Source organism: Setaria italica, chromosome VI (assembly GCF_000263155.2).
Source record: "Setaria italica strain Yugu1 chromosome VI, Setaria_italica_v2.0, whole genome shotgun sequence".
NCBI classification, from domain to species: Eukaryota; Viridiplantae; Streptophyta; class Magnoliopsida; order Poales; family Poaceae; genus Setaria; species Setaria italica.
Window position 1 is genome coordinate 26,589,003 of NC_028455.1, and position 21,073 is coordinate 26,610,075.

Below are 21,073 nucleotides of genomic sequence, written 5' to 3' on the forward strand. Positions count from 1 at the left end.
TTTCGGTCGTTCAGATCACCTATTGCAGCGGTAACAGTAGCAAAGAGGCTTCAGAGGAACAGAAGTATCGATTTCTGGGAAACAACAGCAAACCTTGACGTGCTGAGTGAGACCATGGGAGCACTGTGGTGGAGCTATCAGCAACTTGGTGCAGACATCAGGCGATGCTTTGAGTACTGTAGCATTTCCTAGAGGATACATGTTGAAACGAGAGATATTGGTTCAACTGTGCATAGCACAAGGGTTTGTAAAGACCAGTGATGCAACAGAGGACATGGAGGATTTAGGCAAGCGCTACTTTGACGAGTTACTGACATTCTCATTCCTCCAAGTACAAAGAACAATCATTGGTACTGAGCAATTCACAATTCATGATCTGCTGCATGAGCTGGCGGAGAGGGTTGCTGGAACTGACTTCTTCAGAATTTATGTTAATGGCTTGCCAAAAGATATCCCAACAGAGGTCCGGCATCTGTTTATTGAGACCCATGATAGAGCAGATATCACAGGGAAACTTGTGGGGTTGGGAAATCTTCGCACCCTGATCCTTGAGGAGTTGGGCGGGAGTATGGCTAAAATGGTTGCAGCACCTTTTAAATACAGTGAAAATGACTTGATTTTCGAAGATGTCTTTGAGAGTATGCTGATGAGGCTGAGGAAACTGCGGGTCCTGATCGTTAAAGTACGAGGGCACCATAAACTAGTGTTCTCAATCCCAGCATCCATTGATTAGCTGAAGCATCTACGTTATATCAGGTTTCGTTCTACCAACATCCTGAAGCTGATTATCCCAAGCACAATTAGCAAGCTTTACCACATGCAGATCCTAGATAGTGATCTCCGATTATCCTGTGCAGAAGATGTGGCCGATCTCATCCATCTGCGGCACTGCTATTCTAGTCTGAATTTTCCCAACATTGGCAAGCTGGCGTCACTCTCCAGACGATGCCACACTTCAGAGAAGTGAAGGAACCTGGGTACGAGCTAAATCAGCTGAAGCACCTGAACAAGCTTCGAGGTACCCTGAGGATAAGCAGTCTTGGAATCGTCGGAAGCAGAGAGGAAGCTCTTGAAGCCCAGCTAGCCCGCAAGAATCGGCTCAGAGTGCTGGTGCTGGACTTCAACGAGAAAACCTGCAGTCCAGACGTCGAAACGGAGGTACTTGAGGGCCTTTGCCCACCGGAGCATCTTGTGCAGCTGTGCATCTGGTACTTCTGCGGCTCAATGTATCCTAGTTGGATGTTGAGCCAGCAGCATACGGATGCCCCAAAGCACCTGGACAAGCTTGAACTATGTGAATGCAGGCGGCTGTTATCGATTCCTGAAGATAGCGATTTCTTCGCTCGTCTGCGATTGCTCCGCATCGTCTCGTGCATCTGGGATGCATTGCCAGATAATATGGAGGGCCTCAGGTCGCTCCAGAAGTTGGTCATCAGAAGCTGCAAGAACATCGAGCTACTGCCAACACTGCCCCTGTCTCTTGAGGAGATTACCTTTGTTGATGTTGGCAAGGACAAGGCGTCCTGTAAAGAAAAAGGCCATATAAATTGGCAAAATATCCAGCACTTTCCTAAGAAGAAGTTGTACGAGTGATCAGGTAACTAAGATCCTCCTCCGTACCGTATCAATCCAAGTGATCCCTGCTTATCCAAACAAGACAGAAAATTTGAGTAGTGACCAAACCAATCTTTGCCTGCGCAAAACGAATGTTACCAATGTACTAGCTAGTAATTTCGGTGGGTGAATCATGTAGAGAATGCAAAATTAAATAACCCATAACTCAAACAAATCTATCTTGTTCCCTGAATTAACCAGGTATATACCAATAATGTATGCGTGGAAACATCAGTCACGTTAGTTGAGAGTAATGTTGGGTTCTGTTCTGTTTGATTCATTTTATTTAGACATTAACTGGTGTATACATGCGTCATGTGCAGAGACTGCTGGAATCTAACGATGCAAGTTTTGTCTATGTCACTGCTCTTCTGAGTTCAGAGCTTCATATGCGCATGGCGTCGAACATTTGAAAACAGAGGAATTGGCGCATATTTATTTGAAGGAAGATCGGATCAGCCATTGCAGGTGGTGACATTTATCAAGCAAGTGATTGCCTTGCGTAGGCAAGCGTGTAGGAGCCCAGAAATATTTTTGCTTAATGGATTTTTCACTTAGTGTTTGTGAGTTTCATTTTATCATGTAATAGCAACTTTGTAAGACTTTGGTTGCCTCTTCCTCTTAAAGGATGCTCCTGCCCACTTTTCGAAAAAACAAAAAGATTGCACTGCGATAGTACTGCGTAGCAGGATGCATACTGTGATAAATTCTATTATAGTACTACGTAGCAGGATGCATACTGTGATAAATTCTATTATATATATTACTATCCGAACAATCCCCTTTGTATAATTACGTAAGTGAACCCTTGAAGATAAGATTCCGATAGCCGATGAAGTTGCAGGAGAAAGTCGGTTGATCCCGTCTTTGACCAAGGCCAACTACGGACAACCGGATCCTAGAAGCCGATAGAGGGCCAAAAGGAATTCGATCTAAAGTAGAATCGACTCCACCAAATAAGGGAAAGCGTGGAAAGCGTGGAGGTTTATTTTTAGTAGTTTTAGAATATTTATAACGGTTGGTTCATGTCGTAGTTGATTAGGATTTTAGATTGCTCCAGGGTATAAATAAAGCCTAGGATGTTGTAATCAAGAATCATCAATCAATCAATACAAGTCTCTTTTTTTGCGCCACGCCGCCAAACCTTAGGAGTAAGAGTAGAGTAGAAACCAATAAGTTTCTTCTTGTGCGCAGGGTTGCATCGGTTTCGATGTCAGACGAGCTTGTAAGTACTGTCACCCGATCATTACATTATCTGTATTACAACTTTCTAGACTTTGCTCAATATTCTAATCTCTTAGCGTAAGGCTAGTTATTGAGTTGCTTAGATTCAAATAGGGCTGCATCATTTCGATCTTCTGCTTGTTGTTTGAGCGCTTATAGTTATTGAGTTGTTTGGTTTAATTAAGTTGTATCATATTGATCTCTTAGCCATATCAAACGCTCACAGTTATCGAGTTGTTTAGATCTAATTAAGCTGTTCAGTATGGGCTACCTAGTTGTTTCTAAACACTCATTAGTTATCTAATTGTATCAGCTAGTTTGATCTTTGCATGCTTTAATTGCTATACCTTTAGGCCCGATAGATCTTTACCCCTGCCCCTCGTATCGCTAGCCTTTGGATCTTTAACATCAAACTACTCCTGTTGAGCCGATGCTGTCTCGGTTGGGTCTGATCTATCCCTCTCAGTAGTAGGATGAGTCAAAGTTAATGTCCTCTCAGCCATACTGTCTTGGTTAAGTCTGATCTATCAACTCATGACATTAATTAGATTTGTTAGTTTAATTAATATGCATATGGTAGACAAGTTACCTTTTAATAGCTATTGCTTTAATCTTTTGCTATCTTAGCCCGTCGGCTCGTTCAGCCGATGACACATGCCATTAATGTTTCTGTTTTATTGCACCACATGATTGCATTGAAAATTAAATCTGATGTTAACGGTGTTTATTCAAAGTAACGCCACTTATGAGCTCAAAGGCTTTATAGCCGATCAGCTCAGGAATTTAATGTTTCCCTTGTTAATTACATGTCAAATTGGCTGTCACGCCATGCATCTTCGCGAGCATATTTGCAGCCTGCACTGGAGTTAAGAAGATCTCCTAGATCCTCATGTGTTGCTGATGCAAAAACCTGAAGCCCAGATTTTGCGTCAACAGTATGTATAACCTATTGAACAAATTATGGGTATTTGGCAGTACAATGGATTGTCCGGATAGCAAAGTGGTCATTTTCTTTTTATTGAGTGACATAGGTGTTTTATATAGGGTAGGAGTATTTGTGATAAGTAGAGTCACAACTCACAATAGTAATTAATTAAATATATCCCAGAGATAAGATGGTATGGTATCGAAAACGATTATAATAATGGATCCTATCAAATCTTATGTTGCTATAACAGCCGGATCCTTTAATCAATACCCCAATATTACTCAATTAAAGTATCTTTCCATTATTGCCACCAAAAAAGTATCTTTCGATTAGTTATGGTACATTTCCATCAGCTGTGATCTTCCTGGCCTCGTGCACCACCAAGGAGAGCACGCCCGCCTCTTCTTTCCGAGATCGTGCCTGCCAGTTACTTTGATCAATGGCGTCACTCCCCAGCATCACGCCGCTGAACGGCTATGTTAGCTACCTCCGGTGGAAGGAGTCGATGCTCCTGCTCCTCAACACCGCCGGCGTCGCCCACATTCTCTCCGAGGACCCGCCGTCGTCGTCAGGCGACGGCGCCTCTCCCGAGGCGGCGGGGCGGCGGCGGCCAGGAAATGGGCGCGCGACGACGCGGTGTGCCGCGGCCACATCCTCGCCGCCTCTCCGACGCCATCTTCCCCGACTACGTCCGCCACAGCACCGGCAGGGCGCTGTGGCGGGCCGTGGCGCGCACCTACGACGTCGGCACGCCGCCCTCCGTCTCGTGGCGGAAGTTCACCGAGTTCGAGTTCAGGCTCGACGGCTGCGGCGGCGGCGGAGCCCCGCCGCCGTCGTTCCTGGAGCAGCTCGCGCACGCGGAAGCGCTGGGGCTCGCTGGGCAGCCCTCGTCGCACCGTGATCTCGTGGACTACACGCTGGGCAAGAAGCTCCCGCCGGACGTGGCGAGTCGCGCCACAGTGGCATTGAGCGATGGGAGCGTAAGCGTGAGCGTGGACAAGGCATGAGAGGCTGCTCGGGCCAGGGAGAAGAACCGCATCTCCGAGGAAGACGAACTCAACGTGCGGGCGGCAATGGCGGAAGATGAAGAGAAGGGCTGGGTGTGCTGCAACTTCGGCAATAATACAGGTTCCAGAAACAGCAGGGCTTGATCGTGGCATTCGCGAGCTGTTGCCTCTTAGTCTGCTTGTTTATCTCAATCCTTTGAGTATCCTGGTAATGCTATTTTGTATAGTCTAAATAAATGCTCCCAATATGTTCTGATGAAACTGTTTATGAAGAGGCATTATTCACCAACGTTTTGTTGCTTTCAAATATTCATCAACTCGTGTTGCAAAACTTGTCTCGGAATGTTTACATTCTTGCTTCTAACACGATCCCTTTAGCTATAAGATCGAGCTTATATCAATTAGTGCATTCTTATTTTAGTCCATATTTTGTCATTGGATTGACCCAGAAGAATGGAAAACACCGGGTAACTGGAATCAGCGCACTGTTCAACCGGAAAAGTTATTATTGTGAAGCAATCTAGAAGATACTAAACTGAATTGACCAATTGTAGTCCCGTAATTATTGAAGTGCCATTTTATGTTTACTGTAATATTTTGAAAAAAAAGTGTATTTTTCATCCCTCAAGTATTGCAAAAGTGTGACATTATTTCAATTGGTGCAAATAAAATGATGCACATAGTATTATTTTTTACTATTTAAATCGAGCTAGTAGCCTACACAATAAGGTTAACTTGACCATAAGCCGTCTTACCCTAGTAAAGTTTAAAGTGGATGAGAGGTGTATAAGTGGGTGGAGAGAGAAAAGTGACCACCACATAATGCAGTGGCTTTTACTTTAGTGCCACATCACGAGTTTCGTATCTCCACCTATATTCTATATAATTTCAATGCTCAAGAACTTGGGAAGAATTTAAACGATACAATGTTTTGGAGCAACCCAACAAATAAAATTGTCATAAATGAACAAATGATAATTTGGAATAATTTTTCTCAACTTAGATAAATCACGAGGAATCACGAAATGCACCTAGCTCATAACTTGGGGGCTCGCCTTACTTGACTTCAAATCACTCAGTTCACTGGATGCCAGCATAGTCCGTGGGTCCGTACGGCTGCAGCCACTCGGCGAGCCCTTCGTCCCCCTTCTTCCTCCTGGGACTGTACCCCATGTCCCGGCACAGCTGGTCGTGGTACCACTGCACGTCGTCACGGTGCCGATGCACGACTTGAGGAAGAAGAGGCGCCGCTGCACCGCTTGGTCCACCGGCCCCACCGCTCCCACTCCACCACGCTCCGCTCCATGGCCGCGACACTGGGCAGGCGCACCGCGCCGTCGAGCAGGTGCGCCACCCACTTGGCCATCATGTCGTAGGGGTAGGTGCTTGCCGTGCACTCCACGTACCCGACACGCACTGCCTGCCGAGATCGACCACACCGTCGATCAGAGCCACCGCACCGGCCCGGCCCAGCGATGTGCCATGCCAATAAGAGAATGTGTAAAAAGAGAAAGAAGGAATTGATGATCACCTGTAGAGAGGAAGCATGGTGTCTGAAGCCCCTGATACGATGATCTCACGGAACCGGAATGACACGAACACGCTGCTCAGCATCCGGTCGGCGTCGAAGCCGGTGGCGAGGATGACCACGTCGGCGTCGACGCGCTCGGCTGTACCGTCCAGCACCAGGCCGTCAGCGCAGAAGTTGAATGGGGCGCTTCTCTTCATCAGCTCGATGCTGCCTTCGTTTACCATGTCGTAGAATCTCTCGGGCAGGGTGCCTAACCGCCAGCCCAGCATGGACTACGAGAAGCTGCATCCTGGCGCCATCCCATGCTTCTGCAACGGAATGTGCATCTTGTAGTATGCTTCAACCAGCGTTGCCATCAGCAAACTCTGGAAGTTAAAAGATGCTGGCAATGGTTAGACCTCATTTAATTTGGAGCCTAGGAATCTCGCAGAAATTCCAGAGAAAATAGCTCCATATTATATGAGCTTTTCACGATCATCAAAATGAATTTTTTTTGGCGTTATAATCAGTTGTATGAGATTGTGCACAAGTCAAACCAGTGGAGTAAAGATTGTGGCGAGAAGGCTCAGGAAAAATCCTTCTCCTGGTTTGTGAACCATCAGTTCGGCCAATCGAGTCATGGCAAGCTTCCCGAAACTGACACCGCCCCAGATAAGCTTTGCATCCACCATCCAATGGTTGCTTCTGTAAATCAATTTGCATGGGTATTTGATACCTGATAACCAATCCACGATGAACTTAAGGCGGATGTTAGTTCCTAGAGTTAGGGATATATTCGAATTGAATATGCATGAGCTTACTCAGATAGCACAATTTACATATTTTAAGATCTAGGTGGACATTCTAGAAAAAAAATTCTAAAAATTTTCTTTTAAAAAAGCAAAACATCTAGTCATTAATTCAGTATACTCAAATCATCATAGCCACTTTAAAAATTACCCACCTCCATCATTATGAAAATAGCCTAAAGTAACCCCTAAATCTATATCTAAATAACCTGCCTCTGCCGTTATCAAAATAGACTAAAGTAACCCCTTAAATGTATATCTAAATTACTCACATATACCATTATATAAAATAAAATTAAGTAACCCCTTATGTTCTTCTAAATTAGCCACTTGTCCATTATAAAAATAATTTAAAATAATCCCTAAATTTTCATCTAAATTGTCCACCACTGATATATTATAAAAAGTAGCTTAAATTAAGTCCTACAATTTGTATCTAAATTACCCTATATACCATTATTAAAACTAACATGAGGTAACTCTATATTTGAATCCAAAGCACCTATGTATATCATTAAAAATATACCCCAATGTAAACCAATATATGATTCTAGTATGGAAAATAATAAGTATATACATATGATGTGTGACAATATTTACAAGTATATAGAGGAAGTAATGAGAATATAGATTTCCCTAATAAAACTATGGATCAAACGTAGGATCCATTAAACAAATTCAACCACATACATGAGGCTGTGACGCAAAGTGAAAAACGAAATGCTATAAATATTATAGTTGGAAAACTTATAGAGTAATTTTCAACTAATGTATATTATAGTTGGATGAAGATAATAAATACATATCTATATGTTGACACCGTGCTTTGACACATGTCGAAATTGGCGTCAAAAGGTAGCGAAGGTGCTGGTACAGGGTGAAGGAACAACGGCTGGTGGAATCGGCCGATGGAGTCACAGTGGTCCAGCCAATGAAGTCACAAGGGAAAGGGATCAGCCGATGAGAATAGAGGGATTCAGCCAATGGAAGGCGATAGAGACCCAGCCGATGAAGACCCAGCCGATGGAGATAGAAGGGCCTGGTGAATACAAGAAAGGAGATTCTATTCGATCGGGGATTTCGGAGATTCGGCTGAAGATCTTTCGAGATAGTAAGTATAGAGTTAGTTAATAAAGGTTAAACTCATGTCTGACTCTTGCACGAGTCGTTTTATTTAAATAGTTTGTTTCTTAGAGATAAATCTTGTATTTTGTCGTAATCGACCAGGACTAGGAGTTTGGGGTTTTAGGATATAAATAGAGGCCCTGCGAGGTCTAGAAAAGACATGTACACACACAATACAAATCTACTTTACTTGCAATTTACTTTCAAGTCGGCGACTTCGCCAAAGTTATCTTTTTCTTCGACGAGTTCTTCCAAGCTAGCAGTGCTGCATCAACTTGATCTCCGACTGGATTGTGAGTTCCACATCTACCGAGTAATTTCTAGGCTTTAACTTCCAGGCGCATAGCTGTGGTTTCGTCTAGATTTATTCACCATGTTATCGATATCTGCTAGATCTACAAGTTCATCTTGTTGTTTTAGCTTTTATCACCATTATCTAGCTTGAAGTAGTTTCTATTAGCTTTTTATCCTGTTCTTCTGTCAAGAGATTATCGTACAACCGATCGGATCTGTTTCAAGTGTTGTTGGCATAGCACTGTTCAGGTTACGTTCTCAGCGTTTCCTCTGCATTGATTACGCATACATCGGCTGATCTAGCTGATCATATCTATTCATATTGGCTGCCTACCATCACGATTCCTTGTCAATCAGCAGGTCAGATTGACTGGCACGCTCGTGTTCACCATGTGCGCTGATTTACAACCCGTACAAGAGCGAAGTAGATTCTCTCGGGTTTCGTGTGTTAGCACGTGGAAGTCACCACCCGATTTTTGCATCAACACACTTTTGGCACGCCCAGTGGGACCACGAAATGGAATATCATGGAGATTATTGAGGATCCAGAGAAGATGCAAAAGATGTTTGATCAGGCTATTCATCGAACGTTGATCGATCAATCGGCAGTAATGGCCAATGCCGTCCGCAAAGCTATCATTAATGCTATGTCCAGGAGGGCTCCCCAAGATTACCAAGCTCCAGGTGGAAACATCAGAATGGCGCATGAGGCGACTTATTCGGTTTCTCAGCCGATGCAGTTCACGCCACCTCCACCAACGCAGATTGTGAACCAGATGGCCCCGATGTACTATGCTCCATCACCGTTAACTTCATCATCGGTGCAATGGGGGGCAGCAGGGACACAAATCGGATGGAACCCGATCACTGGGTTTGGGATGCCTCCAGGATCATACACATCTATGGTACAAGTACCACAGACATTGACTCCTCAGATAACGACTCAGTATCAACTTCAAGCTGCTTTAGAGATCAATGGGGGAGCCAACACTTTGATTCCTCGTCAAGGTGGATCAACGCTGGGGTTGTATGGTGAAGGGTCAAGCATGGTGCAACACATTAACCTTCATCAACAGCAGGTATCGGCCTATCAGCCGATAGTTCAATCTCAAAAGCAGTCCTCAGCCTATCAACTGATAACTCAACCCAGCAGTGGGTATTGGCCTATCAGCCGATGGCTCAGCCTCAGCAGCAGGTATTGGCCTATCAGCCGATGGTTCAACCTCAGCAGTGGTATCGGCCTGTCAGCCGATGGTTCAACCTCAACAGCGGGTATCAGCCTGCCATTCGATAGTTCAGCTCCAGCAGCAGGTGTCGGCCTATCAGCCGATAATTCAAATGCAGCCTCAGTGGCAGGCATCGGCCTATCAGCCGATAGTTCAACTACAACCTCAACAGCAAACATCAACTTCTCAGCCGATAATTTAGTCTCAACCTCAGCAACAAGCGTTGGTTGCTCAGCCGATAGTCCAGCCACAACCACAGCAACAAGCCTCGACTTCTTAGCCGATAATTGTGCCACGACTGCAGCAACAAGCGTTGGGTTTTCAGTTGATAATTCAGCCAATCATGCCACAGTAGCCGTAGGTTGCACATTAACAAGAAGATTGGGCTGCAAAGATAACTAAGGTGATGCAAAATCAGTTTGGATTAGAACCCATGCAGCAGAGCTACGAGTACAGGACACCGTAACCACTTGCCTATGATCTTCTCCCTTTTCCCAATCGGTATTAAATACCTGACTTCACCAAGTTTTCTGGACGAGATGATACTTCTATGGTGGAGAATGTCAACCAATTTGTCATTCGATGTGGGGAAGCAGCTACGTAGGATGCATTGAAGGTTCAGTTATTGTCGGGCATACACCCCAGGCCCATGAGTAGGCCTTGGACAGCCCACTAAGGGGCGTACTCGGACATGATCAAAATAAGGGATAGGCATATCCCACTCGGACTAGTCGAGTATGTTTATGGAAAACTACTCGGGGCTTTACCGAGCAGAACTCTGTAATAGTACCCAACTAGGACTCAGGCTTGTAACCCTGCCCTCCCGTGTATATAAGGGCGGGCAGAGACCCCCCCCCCCAACAACAACTCCAGTTCATCAAATACAAACCAACACACAGGATGTAGGGTATTACGCGATCTAGCGGCCCGAACCTATCTAAATCGTGTTCCTTGCGTCACCATTGATTCCTTGATTCTCGATGACCCTTACCGCATAAAAGACCACCTAGGGTACCCCCTAGGCGGGTTGCCGGTCTAAAACACTAACAGCTGGCGCGCCAGGTAGGGGAACTCGTCGAGTTTCTCAGCGCGAACTCAATGGCAAAGGTCATTATTAGGCCCGTTTTCTTCATCGAAGCCAGCGCCACCTTCATTTTTGGATCCTGGCTTTGTGTCGCCGAAGGCTCAGGTTCGTTCCGGCGCCAGATCGTCGATGTTCAGGAGAAGAAACTAGAAAATCTAATCAGAAAAAGCCAAAATTTCAAAGTCGGCGAGTTCGAGTTCGACTACGCGTCGGATTCGACTTCGCCTCGGACTACTCTAACCCTCTGCTCAGGGGTCGGGCGCATCCAACCCCAGGACTCAGGGTCGGATTCGCCTCGAACAAGTCGGTCTTAGCCAGTGTCCAAGTCAGTTTCGATTTCAAGGCGGTTCCCGCACGGACTCCGCAACGCAACCAAAGTCCACCAAGGTTTTCTTACTCGAACCCGATTCAAACTCGGGCATGACGAAGATGTCGACTCCGACTCATCCTATTTTCCAGAGATACCATTATCTGGTCCAGCCCAAGGATTGGTAATAACTGCAATGTCACAAGGCAGATTCGTCCACTGGCCGGGATTGCACCCATCTCTCCTTGACCGCGACTACGACTCGCGCCTTGTCGCCCATATAGCAACCTCCCATATCAAGAAGGTGTTCCACTCACTTTCAACCACAAGGAAAGTTCCACAGAAATCGCAACATCAAGCTCCGGAAGCTACTACCCGGACAGGGAGATATTTGTTATTACTCAGAATAACAACCCGGGTACTAGCCAGAACAGAACCCCCAGGCGATTAGCACAAATCGACAACATCTCCGAAGATGAGTCTACAGCTGACGCTCCTCACGATGAAACCTCCGAGCAACATAACCAAAGAAGGACGCGCAACGCTGCTCGAGCCGAGCGACGACAATCGATGGCTACAAACATTCCCATTACAAATCTTGAAAGGGCTTTCAACGCAGTTCAGGCTCAGGAGCACAATACTCCACTCGCGGCCATCACCTCGATCAACCTTTTAACAACATTGATGCCTCAAGATAAGGATAACGAAACCATGGCTCAACTCGTGCAACGCGGCAATGGACTGATCGCACAACTCGCGGAGCAAGCTTACAAGTTACTCGATAAAGAATCACCAATTCCATCTGTTCCTCGCATCACTGCTCACCAAGAAGGCAGCAGGGGGGCTGCAGATAGCAACAATGTCCCAAAAAATGGCAATGAAGTTAACCAACCTAGGCAGCACAGCCAAGGTCCAAGCAAGCACAAATCCCCAGCTCGCCATAAGGATGTTGGCGAGGTCAGCTGCACCAACTCGATTAAAAGCATCCGCCCTACTCGGAAGAACCACGAAGTGTCCAACTTCAGTGACCTGTGAGAAATCCTCAATAGTCGGCGCGAGCGAGAAGTCGATAGCTACAACCACTTTCCTGCTTTGACAAACCGGGTAATGAAAACAAAACTACCCGAGAAGTTCAAGCCAACCGGAATCACCAAGTACGATGGCAAACAAGACCCAATTCAATGGCTACGATGCTACTCGCTAGCCGTCCAAGCAGCCGGGGGCAATAACGATACCAAAGTTATTCACTTTCCCATATGCATGGAACCCGCACCGTTAACCTGGCTTGAGTCGTTCAAACCCAAGTCCATTGACTCCTGGGCAGACTTGACAAAGGCTTTCACCAACAACTTCGCCGGCTCCATGGCTAGACCAGGCAACAAGATTGACTTAAGCCAAATTAAGCAAAAGGAAGGTGAAACCCTATGCGATTATCTGCGATGGTTCTTCAAAAAGAAGGCTACCATAGTTGATATCTCCGAAACAGACATCATCAAGTGCTTCTAGAATGGACTCTACGATCGACGAACATACTAAGACTTTGGTCGCCGACGACCAGTTGATGTCAAAGAACTCAAAGTCATGGTACAACAGTGGGCGGATGAAGAAGACAAAGAGCGAGAACGGTTCGGCTCCCACCGTAGCCGTGGACGTGACAACAACCACAACAACGACCAAGATAGAACTCGGCATAATGATGCTCGAAACAATTATTCGGGTAGTCACAATCGCAAAAGGAATCCCGACAACACTGTTGCTACCATGACCAACTCCGAAAAAAAGGGACCCCGTAAAAACGATGAAGGGTCAACCTTCACTGAACTACTCAAAAAGCAGTGCCCATGGCACCCGACTAGCAAGCATTCGGCCATAGATTGCTACAGTATGCGCCGAGTCATGCAGGACTTACCCGCACCACCACCTCCTGAAGAGTACACTAAGAAAAGGGACAAGGGTAAGAACAAAGCCCGCAACGACGAAGACGAAGAAGGCGACTTCCAGACAGCCTCAAAAACCATCAACGTCATTTTCGGCGGTATCCCAGGCACCGTATCCAAGCGAGCTAACAAGCTCGTACTCAGGGAGATCATGGCCATCGAACCAACGGATCCAACACCGTTAAAATGGTCAGAAGTTCCCATTTCTTTCAGTAGAAAGGATCAATGGACCAAGTTCTCAGAACCCGGCCGTTTCCTACTAGTCCTGGATCTGGTCGTGGCAGGCTCAAAGTTAACCAAAGTACTCATCGACAGTGGAAGCGGACTGAATGTTATTTTCGCCAAGACATTGAGGAAGATGTGCCTCGATGTTACTGAAATGCTTACTCCAACAGATTCACCCTTCTATGGCATTGTCCCTGGAAATGCGGCCATACCACTAGGACGAGTTGTCCTTCCAGTTACCTTTGGAACTAAGGAACATTACCGTACCGAGTACATCAGATTTGAAGTTGCCGACTTCGAAACATCTTACCATGCTATACTCGGAAGACCAACACTTGCCAAATTTATGGCCATACCACATTATGTTTACCTGGTACTCAAAATGCCAGGCTCCAAGGGAGAACTCACGCTGCGAGGAGATCTATGGAGATCCTACGAATGCGACACCGAAGCCGTGGAAATTGCTACGACTACTCAATCTCCTAGTCCCATGCAGCAAGTCTTCACAGCTTCAAAAAAGCTCCATCCAACCGAACTAGAGATCCCGGAAAACAAGTCGGGGTCCACAAAGGTGAAACCCGCCAGCGAGCAAGACTTCAAATCAGTTGATCTCCAGACAGTTGATCCTTCCAAGACAGCCCTGATCGGAACAGGGCTAGATCCTAAATAGGAATTCGCGCTCGTCAGCTTCCTTCGGGCTAACCATGATATCTTCGCTTGGAAACCGGCTGACATGCCAGGTGTGCCCAAGGAGCTGATTGAGCATTCTCTCAATGTCGATCCCAAAGCTACTCCAAAACAGTAACGACTATGCCGGTTTGCTCAGGATAGGTGAGAAGCAATCAAAAAAGAGTTAGCTAAGCTACTCACGGCAGGGTTCATCAAAGAAGCCTTTCATCCTGACTAGCTCGCCAATCCCGTGCTCGTTCGTAAGAAAAACAACGAGTGGAGAATGTGTGTTGACTACACCGACCTCAACAAACACTGCCCAAAAGACCCTTCCGGGCTACCAAGAATCGATCAGGTGGTTGACTCCACCGCTAGGTGTGCTTTACTATGCTTTCTCGACTTCTACTCCAGCTATCACCAGATAAGCCTCAAAGAAGAAGATCAAGCCAAAACAGCGTTCATCACGCCTTTCGGAGCTTTCTGCTACAAAACAATGTCCTTCGGACTAAAAAATGCAGGGGCCACTTATCAAAGGGCTATACAGATGTGCTTCGAAAAGCAACTTCACCGCAATGTCAAAGCTTATGTCGACGATGTCGTTGTCAAAACAAGAAACCGGGAGGAACTCATTGCTGACTTGGAGGAAACTTTCTCTAGTCTACGCGCTTTCCGATGGAAACTCAATCCTACTAAGTGCGTCTTTGGAGTACCTTCCGGTAAGTTACTTGGGTTCATCATTAGCCATCGTGGCATTGAGGCCAACCCGAAAAAAATATCTGCCATCATAAACATGCAGGCACCAGCCAGCATTAAGGACGTGCAGAAACTCACAGGCTGCATGGCCGCTCTCAACCGGTTCATCTCGAGACTTGGAGAACAGGGACTACCCTTCTTCAAGCTTCTCAAATGCTAGGACAAGTTCAATTAGACGGAAGAGGCAGATGAGGCACTAACACAGCTCAAAGACTTCCTGTCAAAGCCTCCTGTACTCACCGCTCCTTCTCCGAACGAAGATTTGCTCCTATACATTTCAGCTACTACTCATGTCGTCAGCACGGCAATAGTAGTCGAACGGTTTGAACCGGGCCACGCTTACAAGGTCCAACGACTTGTCTACTTCGTCAGCGAAGTACTCTCGGACTCCAAAACTCGGTATTCACCGATACAAAAGCTCTTATATGCAATTTTGCTCACCTCACAGAAACTGCGCCATTACTTCCAAGAGCACAACATCACAGTCATCTCCGACTTCCCGCTCGACCATTCTCCACAACAGAGATGCCACAGGTAGAATCTCCAAATGGGCAGTTGAACTCGGAGCCCTCACCTTGGACTTCAAGCCAAGGACAGCTATCAAATCCCAAGCTTTGGTCGACTTCATAGCTGAATGGACTGAAAATCAAGTGCCAACACCAGTCGAACGGCCAGAACATTGGGTAATGTACTTTGACGGATCCCTCAAACTTGAAGGGGCCGGCGCAGGCGTATTACTCATCTCCCCCAGGGGAGACCAACTCAAGTACGTGCTGCAAATATTCTGGGATGCATCTAATAACGAAGCCGGGTACGAAGCATTGCTACACGGCCTTCGCCTTGCAATCTCCCTCGGCATCAAACGACTACTGGTGTACGGCGACTCTCTAGTCGTTATAAACCAGGTCAATGATGAGTGGAACCGGAACAAGGACAACATGGACGCTTACTGCAAAGAATTCTGCAAACTGGAAAACAAGTTCTCAGGCTTGGAATTTCATCACATCGTCCGCAACAACAACGTTGCTGCCGACGTCCTATCTAAAATGGGCTCCACTCGCGCAGAGGTTCCAGCAGGAATTTTCGTACACGAACTGTGCAAGCTGTCCATATCAGACCAAGTCACACCGCCAGCAATTCCAACTGCTGACGTCTCTTGCGAAGTCATGATGATAGAAGTCGACTGGAGGACATCCTTCATCGACTACATCAAAGATAACCAACTACCATTCGACAAAAATAAAGCTGAGCAAATCTCCCAGCGAGTAAAATATTACGTTCTAGTCGGAGACAAACTTTACAGGAAAGGTGCCTCGTCTGGAGTACTCATGAAGTGCGTCACCAGAGAAGATGGCCAAGAAATCCTAGAGGAAATTCACAGAGGAATCTGTGGCAACCACGCCTCCTCGAGGACACTAGTTGGCAAGGCTTTCAGAGCAGGTTTCTACTGGCCAATGGCTCTGGCCGACGCTAAACAACTAGTTTAGAAATGCAAAGGTTGTCAATTCTTCACAAATCAGCAACATGTACCAGCCTACAAGCTAGTCACAATACCTCCAACATGGCCGTTTGCCTGCTGGGGGCTCGACATGATAGGTCCGTTACCAACTGCGCCAGGAGAATTCAACAGAGTACTCGTGGCAATCGACAACTTCACTAAGTGGATCGAGGTCAAACTAGTCACTTGCCCCAAGGCAGACCGAGTCCTTGACTTCTTGGATGAAATCGTACACCGCTACGGTTTTCCCAATAGGATTATCACAGACCTAGGGTCAAACTTCAATAATCATGACTTTTGGTAATATTGCGAGAATAGCGGCATCGACGTCCGCTACGTCTCGGTCGCCCACCCGCGAGCCAATGGACAAGTCGAGCGTGCTAATGGCATGATACTCGACGCCCTAAAGAAAAGACTACATGACGTTGGCAACACCAAAGGTGGCAAATGGCTCAAAGAGTTACCCAATGCTCTGTGGGGCCTCCGTACCCAACCGTGCAAAACTACGGGGCTATCGCCCTATTTCCTGGTATACGGCTCGGAAGCTGTACTACCCGCTGACATCATGTGGCAATCACCATCCGTTGAGCACTACGACAAAGAACTGGCAACAGAAACAAGACGAACAGATATAGATAATTTAGAAGAAACAAGATGCGCAGCCTTAGTACAATCTGCCAGATACCTTGACGGTTTAAGGCGTTACCACGACTGCAACGTCAAAGAAAGATCTTTCAACTCGGGTGATATGATCCTTAAGCGTATCCAAGACACGTCAGGGTTGCATAAACTCAATTCACCATGGGAAGGTTCTTACATCGTATCAAAGGTTACGGGACCTGGATCTTGCAGACTCCATGAACTCTCAGGAGAACACATACCAAACTCCTGGAATATAGAACATCTCTGTCAGTATTACCCATAGCGGCATCCGAGTAATCGCTCCAAGGCAATAACTCATGATCACTACTCAGGCTAACTTCCTGACTACCGACTTCAAGTTACCTCAGCTTTGACAAGAGTTATGAACTCAACAAGGATCACTGCCCTGGTACAAAATCTCCGTAAAAATATTTCTTTACTAAAACAAGGATACATCAGGTTGCATATGAGTACAAGTACTCGGAATACATGAAGACTAAAAGCAACTGCCTACTGGCGGGCTGCATTTAAGCCTTAGGCTTTTTTTATATCACAAGGCCACTTAGGTCTGCCGACTACAATGGAAGGGGCCCACACGCAAGGAAGCTGCGCAAAACGCAGCCATATCCAGGTCCTCTACCCAAGGCAACGCCAGGAACTCCGGCATTACCACTGCCTTGATAGCAGCAACGATGAATCCGGCACGACGCGCCTAGAGGGAACCAAGGCTGCTCTTTTGCTAGCCTTGCGGAGCCAATCCAATCTACGGCCACACCTCCACCTCCCAGAGAGCGGGATAAAGACCGCGTCACTCATCACCCATCACCCGCGAGTTCCAGCGCGTACTCCACTAGATCACGAGCTGCAAGATGAGGCATGCGATGAAGCCTCCTACGAGGATTCTTCTAGCATCGCGGCTATCCCTACGAGCGCAGGAGTCTGTGGAGGGAAGGTGGCCTCAATCTACGAGGAATCTTCTAGCACCGGTGCACTCTTTGACGGCTCTCTACGCTCAAACAGAAGCAACCAAAGACAATCCATCACCGCTCAGGAACTTGATTTGGTTCGCTCTCCAGATGGCTCTATTTATAGCCGAAAGCTGCAACTACCACCTGCCCAAGAGTTACTATGCACCCGTGATCAATAAGTCTGACAACTTCTGACTCTGCCCACGTGACGGTACCTATGCCACAAAGGACAAAAGAGTACAGTACACCCGTGCATCCACAAAGGACAAAGGAGTACAGTACACCCGTGTCCCTCAAAAGACGAGTACTCGACAGCATTACGACTCCTCGACACTAGGGACTACTACAAGTCAAGCGCGGCCTACGTTCACACCATTATCTCGGGGGCTTGGACTACTCCGACCCTCTGCTTAGGGGTCGGGCACATCCGACCCTAGGACTTAGGGTCGGGCGAAGCGGGGCTTCCCCTTGGGGTCGGGCGAAGCGGAGTTTCCACCCTCGAAGGGGTCAGGCTTAGCCGACCCCAGGACTCAGGGTCGGGCGAGCCGGAGCTTCTCCCCCAGAGGGTCAGGCCCAGCCGACTCCGGGATTTTGGGTCGAACAAGATAGAGTGAAACTACTCTTCGCAAGACAACAAACTTCAAGCAACAAGACCAATGGCCAAGTATTCATTTATCAAAAGTATCGTTCAATGTACTCGACACAAATACAAGAGTACATACAAAGCTCAAGGCTCTTCTAAAGAGATAAACTCCGACATCTTCGATGCAATAGGCTCCGCCTCCTTGAGGTACTGCGCATATGCTTCTTCTGTGCAGTTGCGAGCCACGCCATCACCAGCTGCCGCCAAATCTGCCCTCGGGTAGTAGGACTTCACAATTGCAAGGACCTATTTTCAAACAGTTTTGCAGAGTCCCACCACTCTACTCGGGGTAGCCTTCAATTGCTCGACTAGTGATTGCGGCCCTGCGCCTTCTTCCACGGGGGCTATGGCGTTCACCAAGTCTTCAGCTGCTACAGTTAGCTCCTGGAGTTCGCCCTGAAGTCTTCCCATGGTCTGGGCATGATCTCTGCATGCCACCATGGCCATGGCAAGCATCACGCCATTTTGCATCTTTCGGTCCCGCTGATGTTCGTAAGCAGCCTGTGCTTCCGTCAGCGCGGCCCGAAGATGTTCGGCTTCATCCGCCACTCGATCGTGCGCGTTTCTCTAGTCGAGAACTTGGCTCCTTGCAGCCGCCTCTTGCTTTTTGAGCTCTGTAAGACAATAAGCTCAACCACAGCCGACTACAGTTGGACATACTCAGAGTAGGTGAAATACTTACCTTGATACTTCTTCTTCAGCGACTTGTAGCGGCTCTCCAGTTTTTGCTGCAGAACCGCGTGATCCGTACGTTCCACGGCAAAAGACTTTGCCCCAACTTCGTGAACCCTCAGAGCTTCTGTCAGTCGGGCACATTCCTGCTCCAGTTGATGACTTCATTCCTGAAAAGGTCTGAGTATGCAATGGTGAGTTAAAAGCCTCACAACTACTCGGTTCATGTGACAACTCAACAAGGAAATCTACCTGGAAGCCCCGGAAAACATCGATGGCCCTCTGGAACTCCAAGTCAGAGGGCAGGCTAAGTACTGGTCTTTGGGTACTCTCCATAAGATGAGGAATCGTACCCAGAGTGGCACCTACAACATTTATCATGTCAGCTACCTACTATGACTACAATAACAAGACTACAGAAACATACCTGGAGCAGTCGTCTCTTTGGCTTTTTCAACACCCACTACGGCCAGTGATCCGCCAGTAGATGTTGATAAGGCAGCACTTCCTGAACCCGATGCAGCGGCGGGAACTTCCGCCAAACGGATGACGTCTTGAAGCATCGACATGGTAGCTCCAAGACGACCGGCGTCAACCCTGGGTACCTCCTCAGCAATTAAGTCCTCGAAAGGAGCAGATAATGTAGTCAGGGGATCCGACCCTACCCCTGTTTCTACAGGGATCATTTCCTCTGCATCTCTGCACCAAAATACGTCACTACAGGATTTCAAGACAAACTAAAGTCTTTCAACAGACCAGAAAGCTCACTGGGTTGAGCGTGGCGGAAATCGCACACGTTTCTTCTCGGCAACAGGCGGCCAAGTACTGGGCGCCGTAGGAATAGCTGCCGGCGCTGTCTTCTCGCCAAGGCCTGTGAAGCAAAAGTCAAGACTACAATACAACTCAAACAAATACATTTAGAAGGGACAATGCTTACCACTGGCGATCACATTGGACAGCAAAGTACCAGTAGCAAGTACTAGCGACACCTCCTTGGCAACACCCGCTATTCCGGCAGGCAGCCCCAGGACCGCTTGGTCAACAACGGGCATAACGGCAGCCGACGGAGCCAGTGCGGACAACTCGGGGGCTACTCCAACTTCTGTTGATGGCACCGTCTCTGGCACCATATCAATAGATACATCACCGACACCCAAGTCGGTTACGACTACTTCTTCAGAAGCAGCCTCATCGCTACCAAGCGCCGTGTCAACAGCCTTTATGACAAAGAAGAATTGGTCACAAATAGCAAATTTATCAGCCACAGATAAGTTCACGACTACATACCTTGGCACCTCGAGACTTCTCAGGGGTTGAAGCAAACTTAGCCGTAGACATCTTGCGGACTACTCTGCGTTTCTTGACAAGAGGAGAGGGTTCATCCTCTGACTCCTCAGCAATAGCCTCTAACTCTTCTTCCGACTGTGCCAAGTAACCGGCAAGGACTCGAGACTACAAAAACAAGTCGATATCAACAACAAATGTCACACAAGTCAGGAAAGTACAAGACAGGTGCAAAGACATACCACTTCTGGCTCATACCAGGCGTCATACTGACGAAGGGCCAGAGGGATTACTGGTACTCCTTGATAGTTCCTGAAGAACTTGGCCAGCAGTGCCTCTACGTCATCATCGGATATATCCTCATCGGACATACATGATGGATCCTTAAGACCTACGTACTCACTTCCCGAGTGAGCACGTTGTTGAAGTGGCTGGACCCTTCTCTTCAGAAAGCTGGCCGCCACATTGATTCCAGTCAGACCGAGTGCCTTCAACTCGGTAATCTGCTGCATCAGGTGATCGAGCTCAGGGGTGTCCTCGGGTTCGCTCACCCAGTTTTCCGCGTGCTTGGGCACGTGACCATTTACCACAGGCAAGCGAGGATTATGGTTCCCAATGTAGAACCACCTCAATGTATGCGCCCGAGTTCCTGAG

General features: G+C 47.2%; 1 protein-coding gene and 1 pseudogene across 1 annotated transcript; one reads left to right on the forward strand and one right to left on the reverse strand.

Moving 5' to 3' along the window:
• Positions 1-274: 274 nt before the first annotated feature.
• On the forward strand, positions 275-733 carry LOC111257717. The gene has a single exon (XM_022827759.1). It carries the CDS (start codon positions 275-277, stop codon positions 731-733), a length of 459 nt encoding a protein of 152 aa, XP_022683494.1.
• A 5,120-nt stretch (positions 734-5,853) lies between these two features.
• The window catches only part of LOC101763579, a 64,507-nt pseudogene continuing 49,287 nt past the window's right edge, over positions 5,854-21,073 (reverse strand).

Coding starts and splice junctions, on each gene's coding strand:
- LOC111257717 (XM_022827759.1), top strand. CDS start 275: ATGGAGGATTTAGGCAAGCGCTACTTTGACGAGTTACTGACATTCTCA.